Raw genomic sequence first — 19,849 nt, forward strand, 5'->3', positions numbered from 1 at the left:
CTGCAAAGAACAGTGAAAAGGGCGGGGTGGAAGGAGGAGCGAGTTACCGCCACACGGTTTGCAATTGCAGCATATTTTGCGTGAGATTCGGTATGTGGTTGAATGGGGATATGCTTGAGAGTTTGAAGGTGTGCGATTTAGGAAATGAGGACACACTATAGGCATGGACGGTAGTAGTACTAGATGAAGAGCATCTTGGACACCGGCCTTCAATGGTTGCGTCCATTCTGGGAAACAGAACACAAACTCTCTCTCCACATTCATTTTAATCAACACTTTCTCTGTTACTTGTGTATTCCCTAAGGATCTCCCCAATGCAAATGTTATTTCCTATGAATATTTAACCGTTTCAAAAAACATTGCGATTTAAGGATTCACATTCTACTCCTACAAATGCCACAACTGGAACAACACTGTACACAGAGCGGCACTGCGCACAGACAGGGGCGCTGCACATAGACGGCGGCACTGCACGCAGACAGCGGCACTGCACATAGACAGCGGCACTGCACATAGACAGCGGCACTGCACGCAGACAGCGGCACTGCACGCAGACAGCGGCACTGCACGCAGACAGCGGCACTCTTCCACTTCGGCCTCGCTGCATCCAGGATCTTTTTCATTCTGAAATCTTTCCTGTTCTATTAACTGCTTCATTCAATTCTCCCCAATAGGTCTCAGTTTCCAGGTGTCGATTTGAAGAATGTGCACAAAACAAACATCTTGAATTAAACGAGGCAACATTGTATGGCAGACACGGTCATGCGGCCAGGTATTCTGCATATGACAGGTGATGCTGCAGTGATAGCTTAAGACATTATGGCTCTACTGCATGCAGCAGCTGTCCCAGCCCATCTGGCCTCAAAGGTGTCAACCTGCTCACCAGCCTGGGACTGCTTAGAGGTCACACTTTCAGTTTCCTGTCATAGAATAGTTTTAGAGAGACCTATTTTAAGGACACATTGTGAAATATACTAACAAAAAAGATCATATTGATAGGAACAAATTCTGACCCATAGAAGCAACATACCAGTCAGAGTACAATCCAAGGATCTCTTAATTCAAGAAGGAAGTTAGTTTTGAATGTGAACTATCTTAAGAAAGCATCCTTAACCCAAGCGCGTGAGTGAGGATGAGGGGATTAAAGCTGTAGTCACTTCCTGCTCAACGCATTGTAGTAGAATTGTATGTTTCTCTCTACAGTGGAGCGGTAGAATGTGTTTGGGCGGAAGTGATATCATCTTTAACCCTCTCAGCGTCTCTACAGTGGATCTACGCATGATCCCTGGTGAGGCGCCCCTCCGCTAACCTTTAAATCTTGGCAGATGAACAAACAAACCTCATCTGATCCAGGCAGTTTTTTACATTTTAATTACACATATAGAACATAATGACATCAGCAAATATTGTACTGTGCAAACTCTGAGTGCATTCAGAGGTTCAGAAGATAGTCCTTGCGTAGACAGGTTCACTTATAAAGTCTGTGGGAACTGCTTTTAGGCGAGTGCTGAGGAAAGGTGGTCACAGTGATTGGGGTTGGAATGGCAGATCGCTGGAGAGCACACATCCAAGGTGAAGTACACAGGGACGCTTGATTGAGGTACACGTACATATGTCCTTGACGTGATCACGTACAACCTACAGAGAACTCATGCTGTGTGGACTGAGTTACAGGAGGCGGTTGAGGTTGAGTCTGCTGTGCAGCTGGGGGCAGGGAGAAGGAAATAGCCTCTCATTCAAGAACAGAGGGTCTACACCACTTTACAGGCCCTGCAGGGGGTAGGGCCATCTCTTTGGGCACTAGCAAGAGGCATCCAAGACCGTATGCTTCAAGGGGCACATTGTCTCTGTGATGCGCAGGAGGTTGAGGGGTCCTGGATTCTCCACCATGGATGTGCCCTCTCCAGAGCTCCACCAGGTGGAAGGGAGTGGCAGAATGGTGGTATGCAGAGACTGCAGGGAGGTTCTCAATGAGTGACACTTCGGTGTACAGCACACTAGCTCTAGTACTGACAGCAGACGACATCTGATCAGCCTTAGTTTTTTATGTCCACTGCACACAAATGGCCCAGAATGGACAGGAGCCACAAGGAGCACAAAGTCAATGGTCCAAGATCACAGGGTGCATGTGCAGTGGCCAGCCTTAACCAGTAAAAGTTCTGAAGGTAATGGGTTTAGCTGTGGGTTGGGAGATAAACATTCAAGTATACAGTATATATGTGTTTTGAATATGTACACCAGGCAGCACATGCCTCACTCTGAGGCAGCTAGCAGTACCTGTGCACAAGCAGACAAGAAACTGGGTCCAGTCCTCATGGAACATGTCGCTCTAATCATGCGGACAGGCTAAAGGGGCGGCACTGCGTTCGCTTATATTGGGTAACTACTGATTCAGGAGCCACGTCTAGCCCCAGTAGAAGCATTGCTTATCAACTCATTTGCTGATATTTAGCAGAGTTAAAACAGATAAATACTATGGGATGCATAAACCGATACCAGTCTATAGGCAGGAGGGACTCAGAGAATAAAACATTCCCACTCAGTGCGAGCGGCACTCCACCCATGAGAGATACTGATTCGTCATTGCAAACTGTACTGCGATGCATTTCTATCGGCTGCAATCACTTTATAAACAACCCTGGCATCACATGACAACCGTTCATATTGCACCGTTTTCACAAACACAATGGCCAGAGTTAAGGAACTGAGAGTGAATGAGTAGCAGAGAACTAACTTTGGTAAACTTCACACAAATCCATGCACCCGCTAAGTGCTTCGGAGAGGTCAGTTGGGTATTTCCTTTAACAATACCTCACATTACCCCACAGCACAGTCTCAAACCACCGTTACATCCTCTTCCTAGCATGCAACGAAAACTAGCCTGTCTCAGCACTGCGTGATAAGGTCAAGATATCTGACAGCATAAGCTGACCGGCCACATTGAAAGCATGAGAATACTAAAGGAGCGAGTTATGAAAACTGTGCCGAGATTACATGGCCAAGCCCACATTCAAAACAAGTAATTCCTCATTCTTGTAATCTCAGTGGCTCACATGCAGTGGCTAACTACAAAGCATTGGGGCCAAAAGGAAGGCCTCAGGGAATAGACCCCACCATGTTTTCGCACAATGCCGCGTGTGAAGTCAACGCCAGATTTTAAATCCCTGAAAGATGCTTTCAGTACCACCAGGGTTCCTTTGGTTAAGACTAGATAAAAACAATATATATATCAATATATATATAATTATATAAAAACTGGGAGGTAAAACAGCCACCAGTTCCAGAAATATAGGTGGACATGATGGATTGTACAGTACATAATTACAAATGCATTTCTTCTTGTAGGCAGTGGATGCAAAGGTGTCACCAGCTTGGGAGGAGTCCTCAGTCACCCACTGGCTCCAGCGAGTGTACCTCGTGTTGGTCCTAGGAGGGGTCCCACAGCTTCAGAACCACTGTATATCAGTCTTTAGGTACAGAAACAAACATTACAGTGCACCACCACACTTAAATGAATGGTGTGCGGATAGTCAGATATTCACTACAAAAAAAGGCTTGACATTGAAGGCAGATAACCTTGGTGTGCACACTGAATATCGAAACTCGCATTATAAACGAAATATCGACCGGTACGCAAGAACACATGTGCTGTACCTAACTATATAATATGTATCCTGGTGAGATATATATATCTGCAAGGGATGTAGATGTTGAGCTAGGAACAGTAAATCTATACTTCGGTATATGCACTTAACTTTTGATATTTTGTCGATGATATCCTTGTAGGTCGATGTTCGATATTCAGAAGTACAACCAATAATCTTGCCACGATATCCCGTAGCCTTGCATTTCAAATGATTACTCCCGGCTCAGTAGGTATCAGTTCGTAACACTGACAGCGAGGGCGGAGCACGGCCCTGCCCGTCCCTGGTTTTTGGCACTACTTGACCATGAAGGCAGTGAGGGAGAAAGCATCACCGCTTGATGTTAAAAGACGAGCCCCAGAACTGGTGAAGCCAGCCATGGAGAGAGAGCAGCTCCCCAGGTGCCTCTTTGGACAGCAGAATAACACTTTGTACCGGAGCTCGACAAGCTACCAATAGTGCCAAGTCAGGCTGCGATGGCAGAAATGCACAAGAGAAACACAAGAGGTCAAGAGCTGGAAAGCTAGTAATTTAGAGGGAACTGCAAACCAATCTATCTGCTGCACCCGACACATATCCTAACACCATCAGAACAAGAGAGACGAGGGGATTATGAAGGATGCAAACAGACAGTGGCTGTAACCAGGAAGAATCATGGAAGACCCTAGAAACAACCCATCGCAGACGGTCTCAACTGAGATCTGCAGCATGAAACCAGCGCTCAGGACTCTCAGAAGATGTCAAGATAATCAATACCCATGAGAAGGGTGCCAACCCTTTAACCACTGGAGAGACCTGGTGAAAGAGTGAGAACTGTGGGACATGGACAATGACACAAATACCCCTGGGGGTGTAAGGAGATGCTAGCTACAATCATTCTGGCCCTGAGGGGCGCATTCAGTACACCCCACAAGAAAGGCCATGCATAGTAGGATCTTGTGCAGGAGATGTGAGCACACCGCTGCCCAAGTTTTGACAAGAGAATGCAATGATACAAACACACACCGCAACCATTCAGCAAAAAAACAGGAGTGATTGCTGTAGTAACTTCCTGTTCAAACACCATGATGGGACATGTAAACCGCCTACAAATGTAAAAACGGGAGCAGGAATCTAGAAGCTCTCCCTCTCCTCGTCCGCCAACATCCATTTTGTTTTTTTACATGATTGGATAACATTGACTTTAAGGGACATCCTAGGACCCCACACTGATTCAGTGAGAAGAACATGAAGCGACAGCAGGCAATCGTAAGTACTACCCCATGGGTTGTGATCAGATACAGCAGCTAAAATCACAGTTCAAAAGTTCAGGGCAGGGAGAAGTGTGATCAGCGAGTCCACTTTCAAAGCAAGGTGTCGAAGAATAGTTCACCCTTTTGGGCAGTCATCATACGTTTCACAGGGGTAAAACTGCGCGTGTGCAGGAGTGCAGCAGTCGTGGCCAGAGGGGGCAGTGGTCCGAGTCACGCGCGTCCGTTAGACTCTCCTCTGAGCTGTGTCCATGATTGTATTACTTCCTCTGTGGTGGGGGAGTCTCTTTACCTCTGCACTGGAGTGCAAGCTGCATGCCCCACACGCTGAGAGGCCGCATGTAAGCCAGGGACCGGAAGATGTTCTTCTCACAGTATGCTTCCGGTGTCTGGAAGGCCATGCCAAGGCGCTCCCACACAGTCCTATAACAGCCCTCCGCAGTCTCAAAGCCCTCCTCGACAAGACCCTGTAGGAGTGAGAGGTGAGAACCGGTCAGCAAGCTTGCAAGAAATAAAAAAAAACACAAAAAAAGAATCACAAAAGGCACCTCATACCTCCTGGATCATGGTGGCAGCGAGACCGTACACCACTCCAACCCAGACTTCATCCGACTGCACACTGGAGGTGTCTATCTTCCCGTCTGGTCGCATCCCATTCACAGCTCCCATGGTTCCACCAGCAAAGCGCTTGACATTCAGTTCAAAGATAGTCTGCAAGGCACTTCGAATGTGCTCTCTGGGGAAAACCTGACATAAAAAGAATGGTATTAGCCCAGTGCAGCAACTTCCTACTCCTATCACTCAGGTTTTTGTCAAAATAGAACCCAATTTTCACACAGCCATATCCCTGCTGAATCTGCATGCCATGTACGTGTCCCCCTCGGTCCGAGCAGAAGAATCATTTTCAACTAGGGTGAGGCAGCTACTTGTGGACGATGGGAGTTTAAGACTGAAGAGGAGAAAATGTGTATCTTTGTAGAGGAAGACTAAAGTGGCAGTAACAGGTTGAGAATAGCTCAAGCAAGGATACGGCTGAGACTTGCCGATCCAAACGGAGGGCTGCTCACAGCAATCTTATCCAGACATAACCAGTGCCTACACAACATCGGAATACAAGGGCACGCACCTCGATAGATCGGCTCCTTTTGGACTGGAAGGACCCAGACAGTCAGCCCGACACGTACACCTTTGATCCGGTGACCTTCTCTGCGTCTGTCCGGAAGGAGCCTATCGGAGGCCCACCCTCTTCAACATGTACATGATCTCTCTCGCCAGCATAATCCACGCTCAACATACTCTGCTAAAAACGCAACTCATTCTCTCCCTCATGGACAAGACGCCCAGTGCCCGGATCAGGTTCAGTGCCTGCATGACTGAAACAACCCCCTGGATGGAGGCAAACTCTGAATCTGAACACCCACAAGACCAGAACTGTGATCTTTGTAAAGAGCACTTCTCATGCGGGACTCCACCCGACGGTCAGCATGCCAAGAACTTTGATTTCATCGACAGCAACCTGGGCATGATCGGCCAAGCCAAAGCTGCCACCATCTCATGCTTCCATACCTTAAAGATGCTGGGGAAGATTGTCAACGGCTCCAAAGCAGCACCTGGAAAATTGTCATGCATGCCTTTGTCACAAACAAAGCTGGCCTATAGGAGTACCTTTTATGCCGGGATTAACAAAAACTCACCAGAAGGCTGCAGATCATACAGAGCTCAGAGGAAAAAATCATTCGCAGCCATCCACGTCCTGCTCACAGCACACCACACATTAAGGAGCTCCACTGGCTCCCCATAACAAATTAAGCACAACTCAAACTCCTCACCAACCTTTCGAGGCACTACACAACGCTGGCCCAAGCACACCTCAACAATGTTATCTGCTTTCTCAAACCCTCCAGACACCTCCACAGGTGTGGGTTTCTACTTGAACACATCCCATGCAAATAGAAAAACAGATTTAGAGGTCAAGCCTCCTCCTACATCACTCCTAGGGCATGGAACGACCTGCCACTACACATAAAACCCTTCATCTGCCTTCTTGAATTCCGCAAGAAGCTTAAAACATCTCTTTTTCAGAAGTCTCAATAGGCCCCAGGTTTGGCTAGACTTGCACCTGCTGTAAGAAGCGGACTCTGTATGTGGTATAAATAAAAATTTTTAAAAAGAGCGAGCGAAGAAAAATAGGAGCGGCGCGTTCGTTTCCCTACGTTAACTTTTACAGATAAAGATGAACAGGCTCATGCGGATAAATTTGAGCATCAAAAAGATTTTTTAGAACCCTCACCCTCCAACCTAGTTGGTGGCATGCTTCATCATCGGTTCCCACCCAAGACGCAGGGTGCATCCCGAAAGTGCTATGACACCTGATTACAGCGGAGCTGGTATTTTTTGTTTTTTTATGTGTAAGGTGATGGTGGTGAATTAAAACTATCGATAAAAAGGGGTTTGGAGATATTTATACTGGTGGACAGTAAAATTATCTGAAAAATTGTTTATTGTGGCCCCTTTTTTCCTCTTCAAGATATAGATCCTGGCCAGTGAAGCCTAGGCTGCATAATCTGTCTCTTTTTCTTAAGTGTCTTTTCAAGAGGTGTTCTTCTCAGAGGAGGCCACATGAGACGTCGTCGGCTGGCTCGGCGCCGGACCCGAAGACGTCCGCGCGACACACTCCAAGTCAAAAGCTTTGGAGCTGAAATCCACTTAGGGACATTCTGGACATCGACCCTCTTCAGCTCCATCCATGCCATCATAGGAGGACCTAGACCAACCCTTCCTGCAAAGGCTCCTGGAACATTTACAGGCCTACCAACAGAGGATCCACATCCAGCCGGGCACAAGCATGATCCTGGCTAAGCCTACCCTACCATCCAAGGGTCCCCATAAAAGGAAACTCACTTTCTAGGAGGTCCGCAACCCACCATCGGAGCAGATGTCCAAAAAGCCTTGGGGTCAGCACAAAGAACCTCCTCACTGCTGCAGGGCCCTTCCAGGCCTGCTCAACCTTCTGCTCCACCTCCTCTTATTCCTACCTCCCTCTTGATGCTTGGGGATCCCCACGCACATTCCCCACAGGCATCTCCATATTCAGGGAATGAGGACAGTCCAGGGTCTCGCTATGATCCACCTTATGACCGCAGGGCTCCTAATTCTGTGGATGACTATCAGGCGGATCCCCCAGCAGACACAGACCCGGACTTGTACCCCGTCTCCCCCTGATGATACTACCTCTTACCACGAGGTTCTGCACAGGGTGTCTACGTTCCATTAAGTTGAGATGTACGTTCAGCCTGAGTAAGATTATTTCCTGCTGGAAACACTCCCTACTATACAGAGGTCCCTCAGTTATTTCCCCTTTTGAAAGGCATGCTCAAGCCTGCTGGGAATATCGTCATAGAGCCTGTACAACCCTGGTCACCACTGCGTATGTTGACAAGAAGGCTTCTCCATCAGACCCCCTACATCAAAGGGCCGTTATCCCCGAACCTTGGTGGTACATACGGCTAGAAAGAGGGCGAATTCCCAGGGTGCAGGGGATGCACCCCATTCAGACCGGGAGAGCAAGAAAATAGATGGTGCTAACAAGCGTGTCGCACAGTGGAGCATTATCAACTCTGTGGACTTACTCTCCAGATATAATCGTGCCCACTGGGACCAGATGAAAGATCTTATCCAACATCTTCCAGAGAAATACTGCAGGAGGGGACAGGGATTGGTAATGGTGGGGAAGATTATCTTCAACAGTGACTTGCAGTGCATCCTGGATGCCGCAGACATGGCTGCTTGCGGCATGAATTCTAGTCTTCTTCTTTGCCGCCATGTATTGCTATGTGTCTCGGGGTTTAACTAGAGGTAGAAAAACACCTCCTTAGTCTACCTGCACTTTCCGTTTTCTGGTTGCAAAGCACCGAGATACACATTTGGGTGTGAGTCGTTTGCGCTATATCAAATGTCTTTAACATAACATAACCTCAAAGGGGTCCTCGTTTACTATCTTGCTGAAGCTGCAAAGTCTGACATGCCTTTAGGAAAACATGGCATGCGAGTACTGACTTGGGGCTCACATCTGCAATTCCCTAAGGGTGAGCAAGTTTTCTCTCCTTTGACATGGAACCAGGGGAGAAGATTTTGTTTAGACCAAGTGATAACAATTTCACCTGGAAGCATTTGATCTAACATTCCCAAAGAATATTACAGAAAGCAGTTGAACCGTAAAATATTTTTAGGGAAAACAGAAAATTGGCCTTCGAGAAGCAGATTTAATCTGTAAGAGCACCCACATCGTATATTAAGAATTCACCTCCTGAAAGCCCGTTTGTCAGACCTAGGTATTTTAATTTTACTGACAACCATAAACTATGTCTTAGATTATCAATAAATATTGTGAATTATTTGGTGCTCCTATAGGAAACTTACAAAAAAAATCCTCACCTCATACTTTCCGTCTCCCAAACCAGAGGCACGCAGAAACCACTGGCCGGCGCACTGATCCGACATCACACTGTTCGCGTACACACTTCTGCTGCTGTCATAGTTGTAGTATTTACCTATTGATAGAGGAAAAGACAGTGAGTGAAAGACAGGAATGAACTGGAAAGGTGAAGCAGGAAATTTAAAAGGTAAGTTTTGTGAAAAAGAGGGCAAGATACAGGGGGAAAGAAAATTTAACAGCAAACAGCAGAGTGAAAAGGAAAAGAGCACAGCAAGAACGCAAAGGATGGGAGAAAGGACAAAAGAAGAAATCATTGGGAAAACAGCAAAAGTCACGCTAGAATTGAGAAAAAGGAACAGTGGCAACTTTAGGAAAGAGAAACTGAAAGAGGCATGGACAAATAACCACTGAAAGAGTGAGGATTAAGAGTTCAGAAAGTAGTCAGTAGATTACGGGGGAAATTGGCTGCTGACTACTGGCAAACAAGGTTAGACTGACATGCTACACTAAAGCTGGGGATCTTTTTCAAGCCTCTCAAATTGATGTTCATCTCCTCTGTGATATCACAGCACATAGACGAGCCAACAGCCCAGTCTAGGACCCAGCCCTGATGTAATACTGTCCTTGTAGAAATGGAGGAAATCCAAGCATTAGGTCAAATAAAGCCCTTTGGAATCAGCTTTACCGTCTATTTGTGATACTAAAAAGTCATTTCTCTGGGGTACATTGTAGCTGGCTAACAATTAGCCTCTAAAGTGGCTTTGATTGCTCCAAACCATTTGAGACAAACCGGTATGTTCTAACAATAATCAATGGACATCAGCGATGAGTGGGAAGACTGCGGGCATTTCTTTGTCCATATGGGCAGCAGCATCTGCAATAGGTTTATTTATCCTGCTAAGAAGAGCTCATGTGAAAGCAGCTAGCCTGATCTTACCAGTGGTTTCTTGCTGCAGATGCCGGATGAGCCAGACCGGAGAACACTTCTAAACCTACTGTGTTTGAGGGAACACCTTGCATGCTGGACCAGCCAAGGACTTCACCAATATCAGCATCAACACCCTCAACAGAAAGGCAACTGGAACACACAGGATCAAGCAACTATAAATCCAGTACAAGTCCCTTGGCCCTCTAAAACCCGAGAGTGGTGCAGGACTTCAGACAGGCAAAATAATTCTTAATCCACCTATTCTGGTTTCTGCTCCAGACAGGAGTCAGCAAGAATCTTCTTTGCTGTACCCCCTCTGCTTTTGGTAACCAGGAGTCAGGACGCTTATCTTAGATGGCTCATGCCTTTACTCATGGCCTCCTAGTGGGATCATTTGTATTGCCTCGCTGGACCTTTACTGAATGCCCGAAGAAGCTACCTGGTTTAGCTATAGGTGAGATGGGCCGTGGATTCCCTCCTTGTTCTTCACTTACCTAGTCGGTCTTTAGACCGATTTCTTTTCGTCTCTCCGTATTGTCTCTTGCCTTATCCTCCCTCTCTCACCTTCCCTGCCCCCTCCACTACTTTTCTCTCTCCTTTCTCTCCTCTCCTAAGTGTATTGCCTAATTTTTGGGGATTTGTTGTGGTATTGTTGAACTTTTTCTTTTACATTGTTGTTTCTCATGTAAAGCGCTCGGATACCTCCGGGTCTAGCAAGCGCTATATAAAACTCTTTGAATAAATAAATAAAATAAATAAATAAACATAACCGAAGTATCGTTTGGATCTGCTTCGAGTCCCATAGTTTCTATTTCATCAGTACGCCAATGCGCACAACATTATCAAAGGGCAAGTACTGCACAGGTTATTTATTTATTAACTTCTTTGCACAGTTAATTAAAACCATTGCAATGGTGGCACCTTCAATACATCCTTACATCCTTGGGAGCAGTGGTCATACTGGCCATCACATTTAAAAATCATTGTTCAAAAAATGCAAACTTGCACAGTGGTCTTATTAATAAAAGCGTTAAAATCAGAGAAACAATGAATAAAGTGACAGTGTGATGATTAAACTCTGGGGCATACTGTAAAGAAATAAGTAATGAGTTTTTGAGGAACAGAGTCCAGATTGGGAAGGGCTCTATGAGGGAAACATAGGTCTTCCAGGATTCTCACATATTTTCCGCACCTTGCAAGCGTTTGAGTGTCTGTTCGAGTGAAACAAAGTGCGGATGCCTCCAAGCATGTGTAAATGCCCTTATTTTGGTATAATGGCTTCAGAAGAACTCTTCTGGGGGCATCGAAGGAAGGACAGCAGCACAAAAGATGGAGCCACGATTCAGACTTGTAGTTGCACAGTCGACAGGCCCCCCTCCTCCCCACATGGGGCCCATCGGTTAAAATCAATTGTTCACAGGCCTAAAATGCGCATATACATAATATTCCTGCGAGTTTAAGCTGTCTGAAAGATATGGTTGCAGTAACCCTGGGAGATAGGAGGCATTCAGAGCAGACAGAATAGTTGTTGATTTTAATGTCCAAAAGTCCAGCAGGTAGGAGATTTGTCTCGCCTGCTTGTTTATGGCCCTTTTCCAGACTGTGAAGGGAGCAGAGTCTGCTTTTAGCTCCGATTCATCCATTTGTAGGGATCTTATGGCCTTTTCAATTTGTCGATTCCATGGATTCCCGGGACTGGCAAAGATTTCTTTTAAATGAGCTGTAAGGGTGTTGTCCGGGGCTTTTAGTACCCTTATGTAGTACTTCAAGGTATCTGCTTCGCATCAGAGAGATTGTCGAGAGTGTTGTAATAATTATGTATTTAAAAAGCTCTGAAAACTTTTAAGCCTGGTGCCCCTGCACCTGCTGCACCTTTCAAATCATGCCCCTTTCAACTGCAAGGTAAGTCCAATCGTGACGGTCTGTATAGTAGTAAAATATTGCAATTTTAGGTTTTTAGTGGGGTGCTTAGAACTTTTGGTCCAGGGGTCATTGAAGATGCTGCTCCATTGAAATTACGACCCTGTTTTCCGCAAGGTAACTGCACTTGTGACTGTGTGTTCAGTTTTAAATTTTAGCAATAATCTGGGTTTAGTGGGGGCCCTAGAGCGTTTGGCCCCTGTGTCACTGCACCTGCTGCACCATTCAAATTAAGCCCCTTTCAAGTGCAAGGTAACTGCAATTGTGAATCCCTGTTTAGTAGTCAAATATAGCAATATTATGTGTTTAGAGGAGTTCTGACAACTTTTGGGCCCGGTGCTACTGCACCTGCTGCACCATTTAAATCATGACTCAGTTGTCTGCAATGTAACTGCACTTGTGGCTGCCTGTTTAGTAATAAAATAGAACATATCTCCTGTATATTAATTTTTTTTTTTTTATCTTTTTATTAACTGCACAAGAAAACAGTGGTGTACACCACAAGCTACAGCACAAGATTTACAATTGTACCAGAAGGGACCCGAGGCATAGCACATGAGATCACAGATCTTAAACCTTACAGTATACAGGATTACATGATACATTCAACATTGCGAGTGGATCGTCAACCCTGGCCGTCGTGGGGGGTTCACAGAGATGGTCCTGTACTCATTCCAGCTGGACCAAATACCAACCCACTTCTGTGGGCAGCCCCTGGCCACGTAAACTGTCTTTTCATGGAGCATGCACCAGTCCATGTCTGTTTTCCATGGACCAATCTTTGGAGGCCCAACCGCCCCCCACAGTCTGGCTATATTCCGTTTTGCAATCACAAACCCAAGCGTGGCCCAGGTTCTACCCAGTGTCGACAGATCAGTAGGTTCCCATATATTCGACAGACATCTTTTCGCCTCCTCCAGCAGCTCCACCCCCCAAACCTCACGCATGCACTGGTGTATTCGTTGCCAGTCGACCTGTAGCAGTGGACATTCCCATAAAATGTGAAAAAAGGTCCCTACCGCCTCGCAGCCCCTCCGACAAAGCCCATCAGAACCACGGCCCATGAGCTGCAACCTTGTTCCTGAAATATAAACTCGGTGGAGTATTTTCAATTGAATCAGACGAAGTCTAGCCGATATGGCCACTTCCTTAGGGGACGCCAGCGCACTATTCCACTCTTCCTCATCTATTTCCAACCTGTCCGACTCCCATTTCCTTTTTAAATTATGCAGCAACTCAGGGGAATTATTGACAATTTTTTTTATATGTGAGGGAAATGGGTGGTCGGGAAGGTGACCATCTAGTGGTCTGTCTTCCAGGGGGGAGGATGCTGGGGGGAGGGTCCCAGGGGGGATATTGGATTGGAGGGAGTGACGAACCTGCAAATAGCGGTAGAATTCTTTTGGGGCAATATTAACTTTATTTTTAACTAGAAATTTATATTACAACATTTAGAATTTGATTATAATGACCAAATAGATTAAGTTAAAAAAAACAGTCAAACATCGCCTACAAAGTGCAAAGAAAGGTACTGAGGCATGTATCGGAAATGACACAAACATTCGAAGGCTAACACATCCGCTTTACACAACTAAGTAATGAAAAGCAAGGACTCCAGCATACTGTTAGAAGCTGTCTGCCTTTTACATGGGAAGAGATCTTATCTTGATAGTGAATAGGGCTTAAACAGTGTGAAAAGCTTTAGTAGAAGTGTCATAAATGCCTATAGCTAGGGGAAGTTAACAAAGTTTCACACAAGAGCAAATGAACAGTAATTCGGGATTTGGCAACTCATAAGAACTCCCCTTTTAAGATATATTACCTATTAGAGATTTCAAAAGCGCCGTGCAGGTGAAACCAAAAAATGTGTATTCTAATATTAATTCCCAGAAAGCAGAGATCTAGGATTGGTATATAGAATGGCATACAGATGACCTGCATTGCTAAGTCAGTCCCGCAGAAACGACAAGCCAAGCCCTTATTTTGCCAAGAACACTTTTGTTGGGACACATACACCCATCTGAAGCTTCTTCACAAGGCAGGAAGAATCGTCATCTAGGAGGTGGCAGGGTCCACGGCATGGGGCGTTTTACGGACACCTACCATTCCACAGGAGCCTTTCAAACGCACCCTTTCCCTTCTCCAGGATACAGGAATACTTCTGAAGAACCACGTCATCGGTTAAGATTTCGGCCATCTTGCACATCATGCAGACAGAGGCAAGCCACATGCCCCCACAATACGCACTGTAAAGAAAGAACAGAGGGGTTAGAGCTCATCACATCGAATGTCGTCTGCCTACTGGGCACATGACGACTGAGCAAGAAAATACCTACTTTCTAAAAGTGGTATTTTCAAACACAGACTGCAAAAATCACCTTCATGAAAACATGAATCTTTAGATTCTGAGTTCAGGTATACTAAACTTTACCACGCTACTCCTCTTATATCAGGAATTACCACTGAAACACGCATCAGGGAACCCCCAATGTATCCCTATGAGAGGGCAGCCTTACAACAGTGAGAAACCATTATGACTATTTGTCACTACCAGGACATGTCACGTACTTAAGGTGCATGTCTTACCTTTTGCCTACAATGCACCCTGCCCATAGAGCAGGCTAGGGCCTACCTTAGGGGTGACTGACATGCAGTAAAAGGGGGAGGGGTCACAGACATGGCGCACACTTGAGGTGCCACGTCACAGCGGCAGTAACACTGTGCGCACAGGCCCTGCAATGGCAGAGGCCTGAAACAGGTTTGAAAGGCTACTTTGGTGGGTGGCGCATTCAGCGCTGCAAGCCCACCAGTAGCATTTAATTTACCGGCCCTGGGTATCTGAGATACCACTTTACCAGGGTCTGACAGGCAAATTAAAAATGGCAACCAGGTGTAGACCAATCTAGAAATGTTTACCACAGAGAGCACACGCACTTTACGCTGAACAGCAGTGCTAAAGTGCCCAGAGTCCTAAATCCACCAACACCATGGCAGAAAAAAGGCTAAGAGAAAGGCAAAAAGTTCAGGGATGACCCTGCAAAAAGGACCAAGTCCAACAGACTGTTTAAATAGATTGTATATACAATGATTAGTGTTTACGTGATTTTCACTTTTCGCATGTGCTTATATGAAGTTCTAATGCATATATCCTACACTAGTGTAGCATATAATAATAAACCATACCTACTATGTGTGGGTGCACATGAGGAAAGGGCCCAAACAAAAATTCCCTGATAAGTGTCTGTTGTAGATTCTTTTGGTTCTCTCTTCACAATCTCCAGATAAGCATACTCCAAAAATAGGTTTGTGAGACCCATGTCCATTCTTCCAGCTCTGTAGAGCCACTATCTGTATCCACGGCATAAGGTGCTCTGTAGCACCGTGCCGTCTAATATGGCCTGGGTTATACTCAAATACTTTAAAAACATCCCAAAAGTAAGCACATGAAATGAATAAACCATCTTGGTTTGCTTCATAGAAGCCACTGAACTACCACAACTGTGCCCTGCCAACATGCTGTAAAAGTTATGTTCAGACAGATACGTGTTGTGTTTTTGGGCACTCAGGTGTAACATTTTATGTGCAGTTTGAGGACAGTCTAAGTGCTGAGGTTTTTTTTTAATGAACAGTGTAAGGTCCCAGGGTGAACGGCCAAAGAAGAAGATAAGCTTGTGGGAACCTGGCAAAAGTACTTAAAGCAGGGACCGGCAACATTGAAACAAGAGGAGCAGAAGCATTAAACCAGGTGCTAATAAACAAAGCCATTACTAAAAGGGAAGCAGCAGAAAAGCAATGAGAAACTCATAAAATCTGTCAAATGAAAAAATAACATTGGCATAAAGCATTATGACATCAGTAAAAATAAACCTGATCTGAAAGCACAGAAAAATAATTATAACTCATAAGCAAATAAAATTAATATTTGAGACCCCCAGACCGTCCTATACTTATACAAAATCTTACCATATAGTCCAGTCTCACTGTACTGACTCCACATGGCCCAATCAAGGATGGGTCAAACCAGCAGCATTTTCAGATGTCTCGTGCTTCTAGCTCGAGTTGTAGCTAAGAGGAATAGTACACTACAACTGCGATCTGTGCATAGCCTCCAACGGTCACAGGTTTCAATCACAATGTTTCTACTCAATGCCATCCTTACAAGGTGAACAGGTACCAAGGCAATAGGGATTAAATCACAATCTTGCCTGACTGATGTTAAGTCATCCTTTAGGTGCTCCAGAAGACACATTGCCTTCAATCCCAAACCTTCATCTGAGCACAGTAATAAATAATGCTCCCTGTGGTCCTCATAGCTCACCTTGGTCCCGTCACCATCCATCCATCATATGTCTGATCAGCTGAGCCAGAGTTCTCAATCAGACCATCCTCATCGGTGTCAAACTTCCCCTCTGAATCCATCACAGCCTGAAACCAACATAAGGATATTGCAGTCAGCATGGAGAAAGGAAAGGTGCACACGAACAAGCCATCAACTAGGGGTGGGTGAAGAATTCCGTTCCGCGGGTGGAGTTCGCAGAGTTTTGCCCACTCCGTGCCACATGCGGTGTGTAGAGTTCAGAACAACTCTGCCAAGTGATGAGGAGAGGACTTTTTCTCTCTCGCGGCTCTCCAACTTCTAAGTTGGCATGCGAGAGAAATCATCACTAGACCACCTACTGGCGAGATTTCTGAATGTGGGCAGTCGCGGAAGGATGCCTACCACTTGCATTAAGAAAGCTGCCGCTCACGTTGAAGAAGCTGCAGCTCGAGTAGAAAATCTACTCAAGTGGCAGAAAGCAGCAGTGCCATCTGGCGCCCCATGTGATGCCGATCGCGTGGATTTTACATTGTGGGAGAAACTCCTAGCTCTAAAAATACCGGTTGTGGGACTCCGCGTAGCGCGGCAGAGTGTTTTCGCTACTTAACAGAGCTCCGCGTACCATGACTCAGCAAACACCGCCCAGGCCTACCATCAACAAGGCCAAGTGACAAACGTGGCGTCCCTTAAAGAGAACATGTAGGACAGTTCTAATGAGAAATCCAAGTGTATTGAAGCGATACCAGAAGGGTGCAAGAAAAAAATAGGGACATTACGGTACAGAGAGGAAAGGACATTACTGCTTAAGTAGTGAAGTGTATGCAAAGGTCACCAGAAAGATTAAAAAAATACAGAGCAGGAAAAACTGCAAGGCCGTGATAAGGGACATATACGCCTATAGAAAGGGTTACATGGGCATAACATAAGGGGGGTGAAGAGAGGAAAAGGGACATCTTCAAAACTGACATTAATGAAATGGCTGCTTGGACCCAGGGAACACCGCCCTTCTTGCTCTCGAGTCTTACTAGATCTGTGGGCAGACTTTGCTACAATCGATCACACCATCTTGGACTAAGACAGACTGATTTGCAGCATCTGATACTAGATCACTTTCAGTCCTTTCTAACAGTGCCCATCTTCTCTCCCTTGCACCATGCCTCTCAGTGAAGGCCCCATTGGCTGAGGGGCCCCCAAGCTTTATCACTGTCTCTACTGATCAGCATACAACAGCGGTATTAACGCCCAAAGGATCAGGTGATAGACAGACTAGACCACACAGCTCAGTAATCAGAACGAAACATGGCTAATTGCAATACAGAGATATATTCCACTTTGGTGAAACTCAATGCAGATCAAACCTCTTCTGCTTTGAGGGGCAGGTGGGGGAAATCACACAAGTAACACTTTTTGGTCCATGAAACTGGGACCCGCTCCACTGGCCACTAGCAAAGCTAAAGTACTGGGTAACCATCAATATGGACTCCCCCTCCCTGTCCACACAAGTTAAGTCAGTCGTCTCTACCTGCTTTTCGAATTTGCACATATTTAGAGCGGTTCCATCTTTCATACTCCAAGAAAAACACTTGAACGTGAAATCTGCCTTAGGCCTGTCACAACTAGAATACTGTAAAAGCATGTAAGTGTGGCTTCCACATGATCCACTGAACCAATTATAACTCATTCAAAATGCTGTAATTCGGCCTCTCCTACGTTGCGGTTTTCAGCCCCGAGAACCACCTGGGTGTTAGTGCGCTGTGTGAAAACAACAAATCTGATCTGATGCTATCCTGATAAGTGTGTTAGTTGGACTGGTTCTCTTTCAGCCTGAGATCCTAAATGGTCAGTCTACTATATCACAAATCAACTAGAGGGCCGGGAGTCCCAGAGTAGAGCATAAATACACCTAGAATCAACCCAGAACACACTGAAGCAGGGCCGCGACATGAGCTGCATTGGGCGATGAATACCGGACATTCTCATTATGAATTGAGAAAACGATTATTGGAACTACTAACTCTTGAAACACTGGATTCAAACAAGTCGAACTGAGCAGGCACCAGGTGTATTTATGCTGTGCAGTGGGACACACGATCACTTGTTGACTGTGCTATACTGCAAACACCTTCAAGGGCGACAAGAACAGGTCGCTTGACAGAGGTCTGCAGGAAGGAGGTCTTTAAACAGGACATGAAGAAAGCATCTGCCTAGAGATGAGTCACTGGACAGGTGTCAGACTGAAGGAAGAAGAACATCTTTGAAGAAGACTGCTGAGCTACAGGAGTGTGAGGCCTGTCTGCGGAGAGAAGGACTTACATTGACAGTACAACACCATGTCTTTTCAATAGCACATAACCTGTCAGTAGGGCATGGTGCCTGGAAGAGGTATGAAGATATACATCTTTAATGAATGTGCCATCTGGTGACGGCAACGCCCAACTGAAGTGATCCAATGTTGTGCACATCAAGGGGTGACAGGAGATCATCAGTCTCCATCTCGATCACTCACCTGGCAGACGGGCCACATGTCCCTCAGGTAGGTCTCATTCTTGGTGAGGTAGTAGTCTCTGTAAACCTGAAGAACAAACTTCAAGTTCAGATCCCTCCAGTTGGCTGTGTCATGGATCAGGTAGGCATTCAGTCTCTCCCAGGGCTCATCATCTGAAGAGACAAATAGGCAAGGTGCTTGGACTGCTTCACTTACAAACAAGTAGCCATTTTAAATCTTAGCGAGGTTAATGACAAATTGGGCACCGCCTGCTCCTATGTAACAGGGAGAACCTCATCCCGGAAGTCTGGACAGAAGGCCTCCAGGTTTGGTCCAATGCTTGAAAACACTCAATAGGTCACAAAAAGCAGGTCGATGCGTTTCGAACACCTTCAGTTTATCTGATGTTCTTCTCAGGACCTAAAAAGCTCATTTAAAACCAAATAGATCAGCATATCTATTTATATATTGCGGACTGAATCACGTGTACTTTGCTCTCCTAAAAGCAGGGCAGTGATCTTTCACTTCTCACAAATGGTGGGAGCGACAGCTGTGGGAAGCTGTCGCTCGCACCATTCGAGAGAAGTGAAAGATCGCTGCCCTGCTTTTAGAAGAGCAAAGTTCACGTGATTCAGTTCACAGCGCTCTTAGGACAGCGGTCTTTAGATGAAACGCTCTACACCTCAAAGACTTTGTAAAGAAAAGTGTCTCTGTACTAGTGGAGTTCTCCTGCGGCTATAATTCCTGAAGAAAGTCCGCAATATATAAATTGATCGACTGATTTATTTTGTTTTAAATGAGTTTTTTAGGTCCTGAGGAGAACACCAGATAAACTGAAGGTGTTCGAAACGCGTCAACCTGCTTTTTTT

The 19,849-nt window shown here is 45.7% G+C and overlaps 1 protein-coding gene across 2 annotated transcripts in view; it reads right to left on the bottom strand.

Moving 5' to 3' along the window:
* Positions 1 to 1,354: 1,354 nt before the first annotated feature.
* The window catches only part of GBA2 (glucosylceramidase beta 2), a 247,491-nt gene continuing 228,996 nt past the window's right edge, over positions 1,355 to 19,849 (bottom strand). The window contains exons 12-17 of one of the 2 annotated variants that reach the window (XM_078674424.1): positions 19,002 to 19,153; positions 16,496 to 16,602; positions 14,281 to 14,423; positions 9,329 to 9,444; positions 5,450 to 5,641; positions 1,355 to 5,361 (exon numbers count right to left, since the gene is read on the bottom strand). In XM_078674424.1, the coding sequence (XP_078530550.1) occupies positions 5,155 to 5,361; positions 5,450 to 5,641; positions 9,329 to 9,444; positions 14,281 to 14,423; positions 16,496 to 16,602; positions 19,002 to 19,153 (917 nt within the window). In that variant the 3' untranslated portion in view covers positions 1,355 to 5,154. The remainder of the gene's footprint in view (positions 5,362 to 5,449; positions 5,642 to 9,328; positions 9,445 to 14,280; positions 14,424 to 16,495; positions 16,603 to 19,001; positions 19,154 to 19,849) is intronic. The other variant, XM_078674425.1, reaches the window with a different exon arrangement.

Source organism: Lissotriton helveticus, chromosome 2_1 (assembly GCF_964261635.1).
Source record: "Lissotriton helveticus chromosome 2_1, aLisHel1.1, whole genome shotgun sequence".
Lineage (NCBI taxonomy): Eukaryota > Metazoa > Chordata > Amphibia > Caudata > Salamandridae > Lissotriton > Lissotriton helveticus.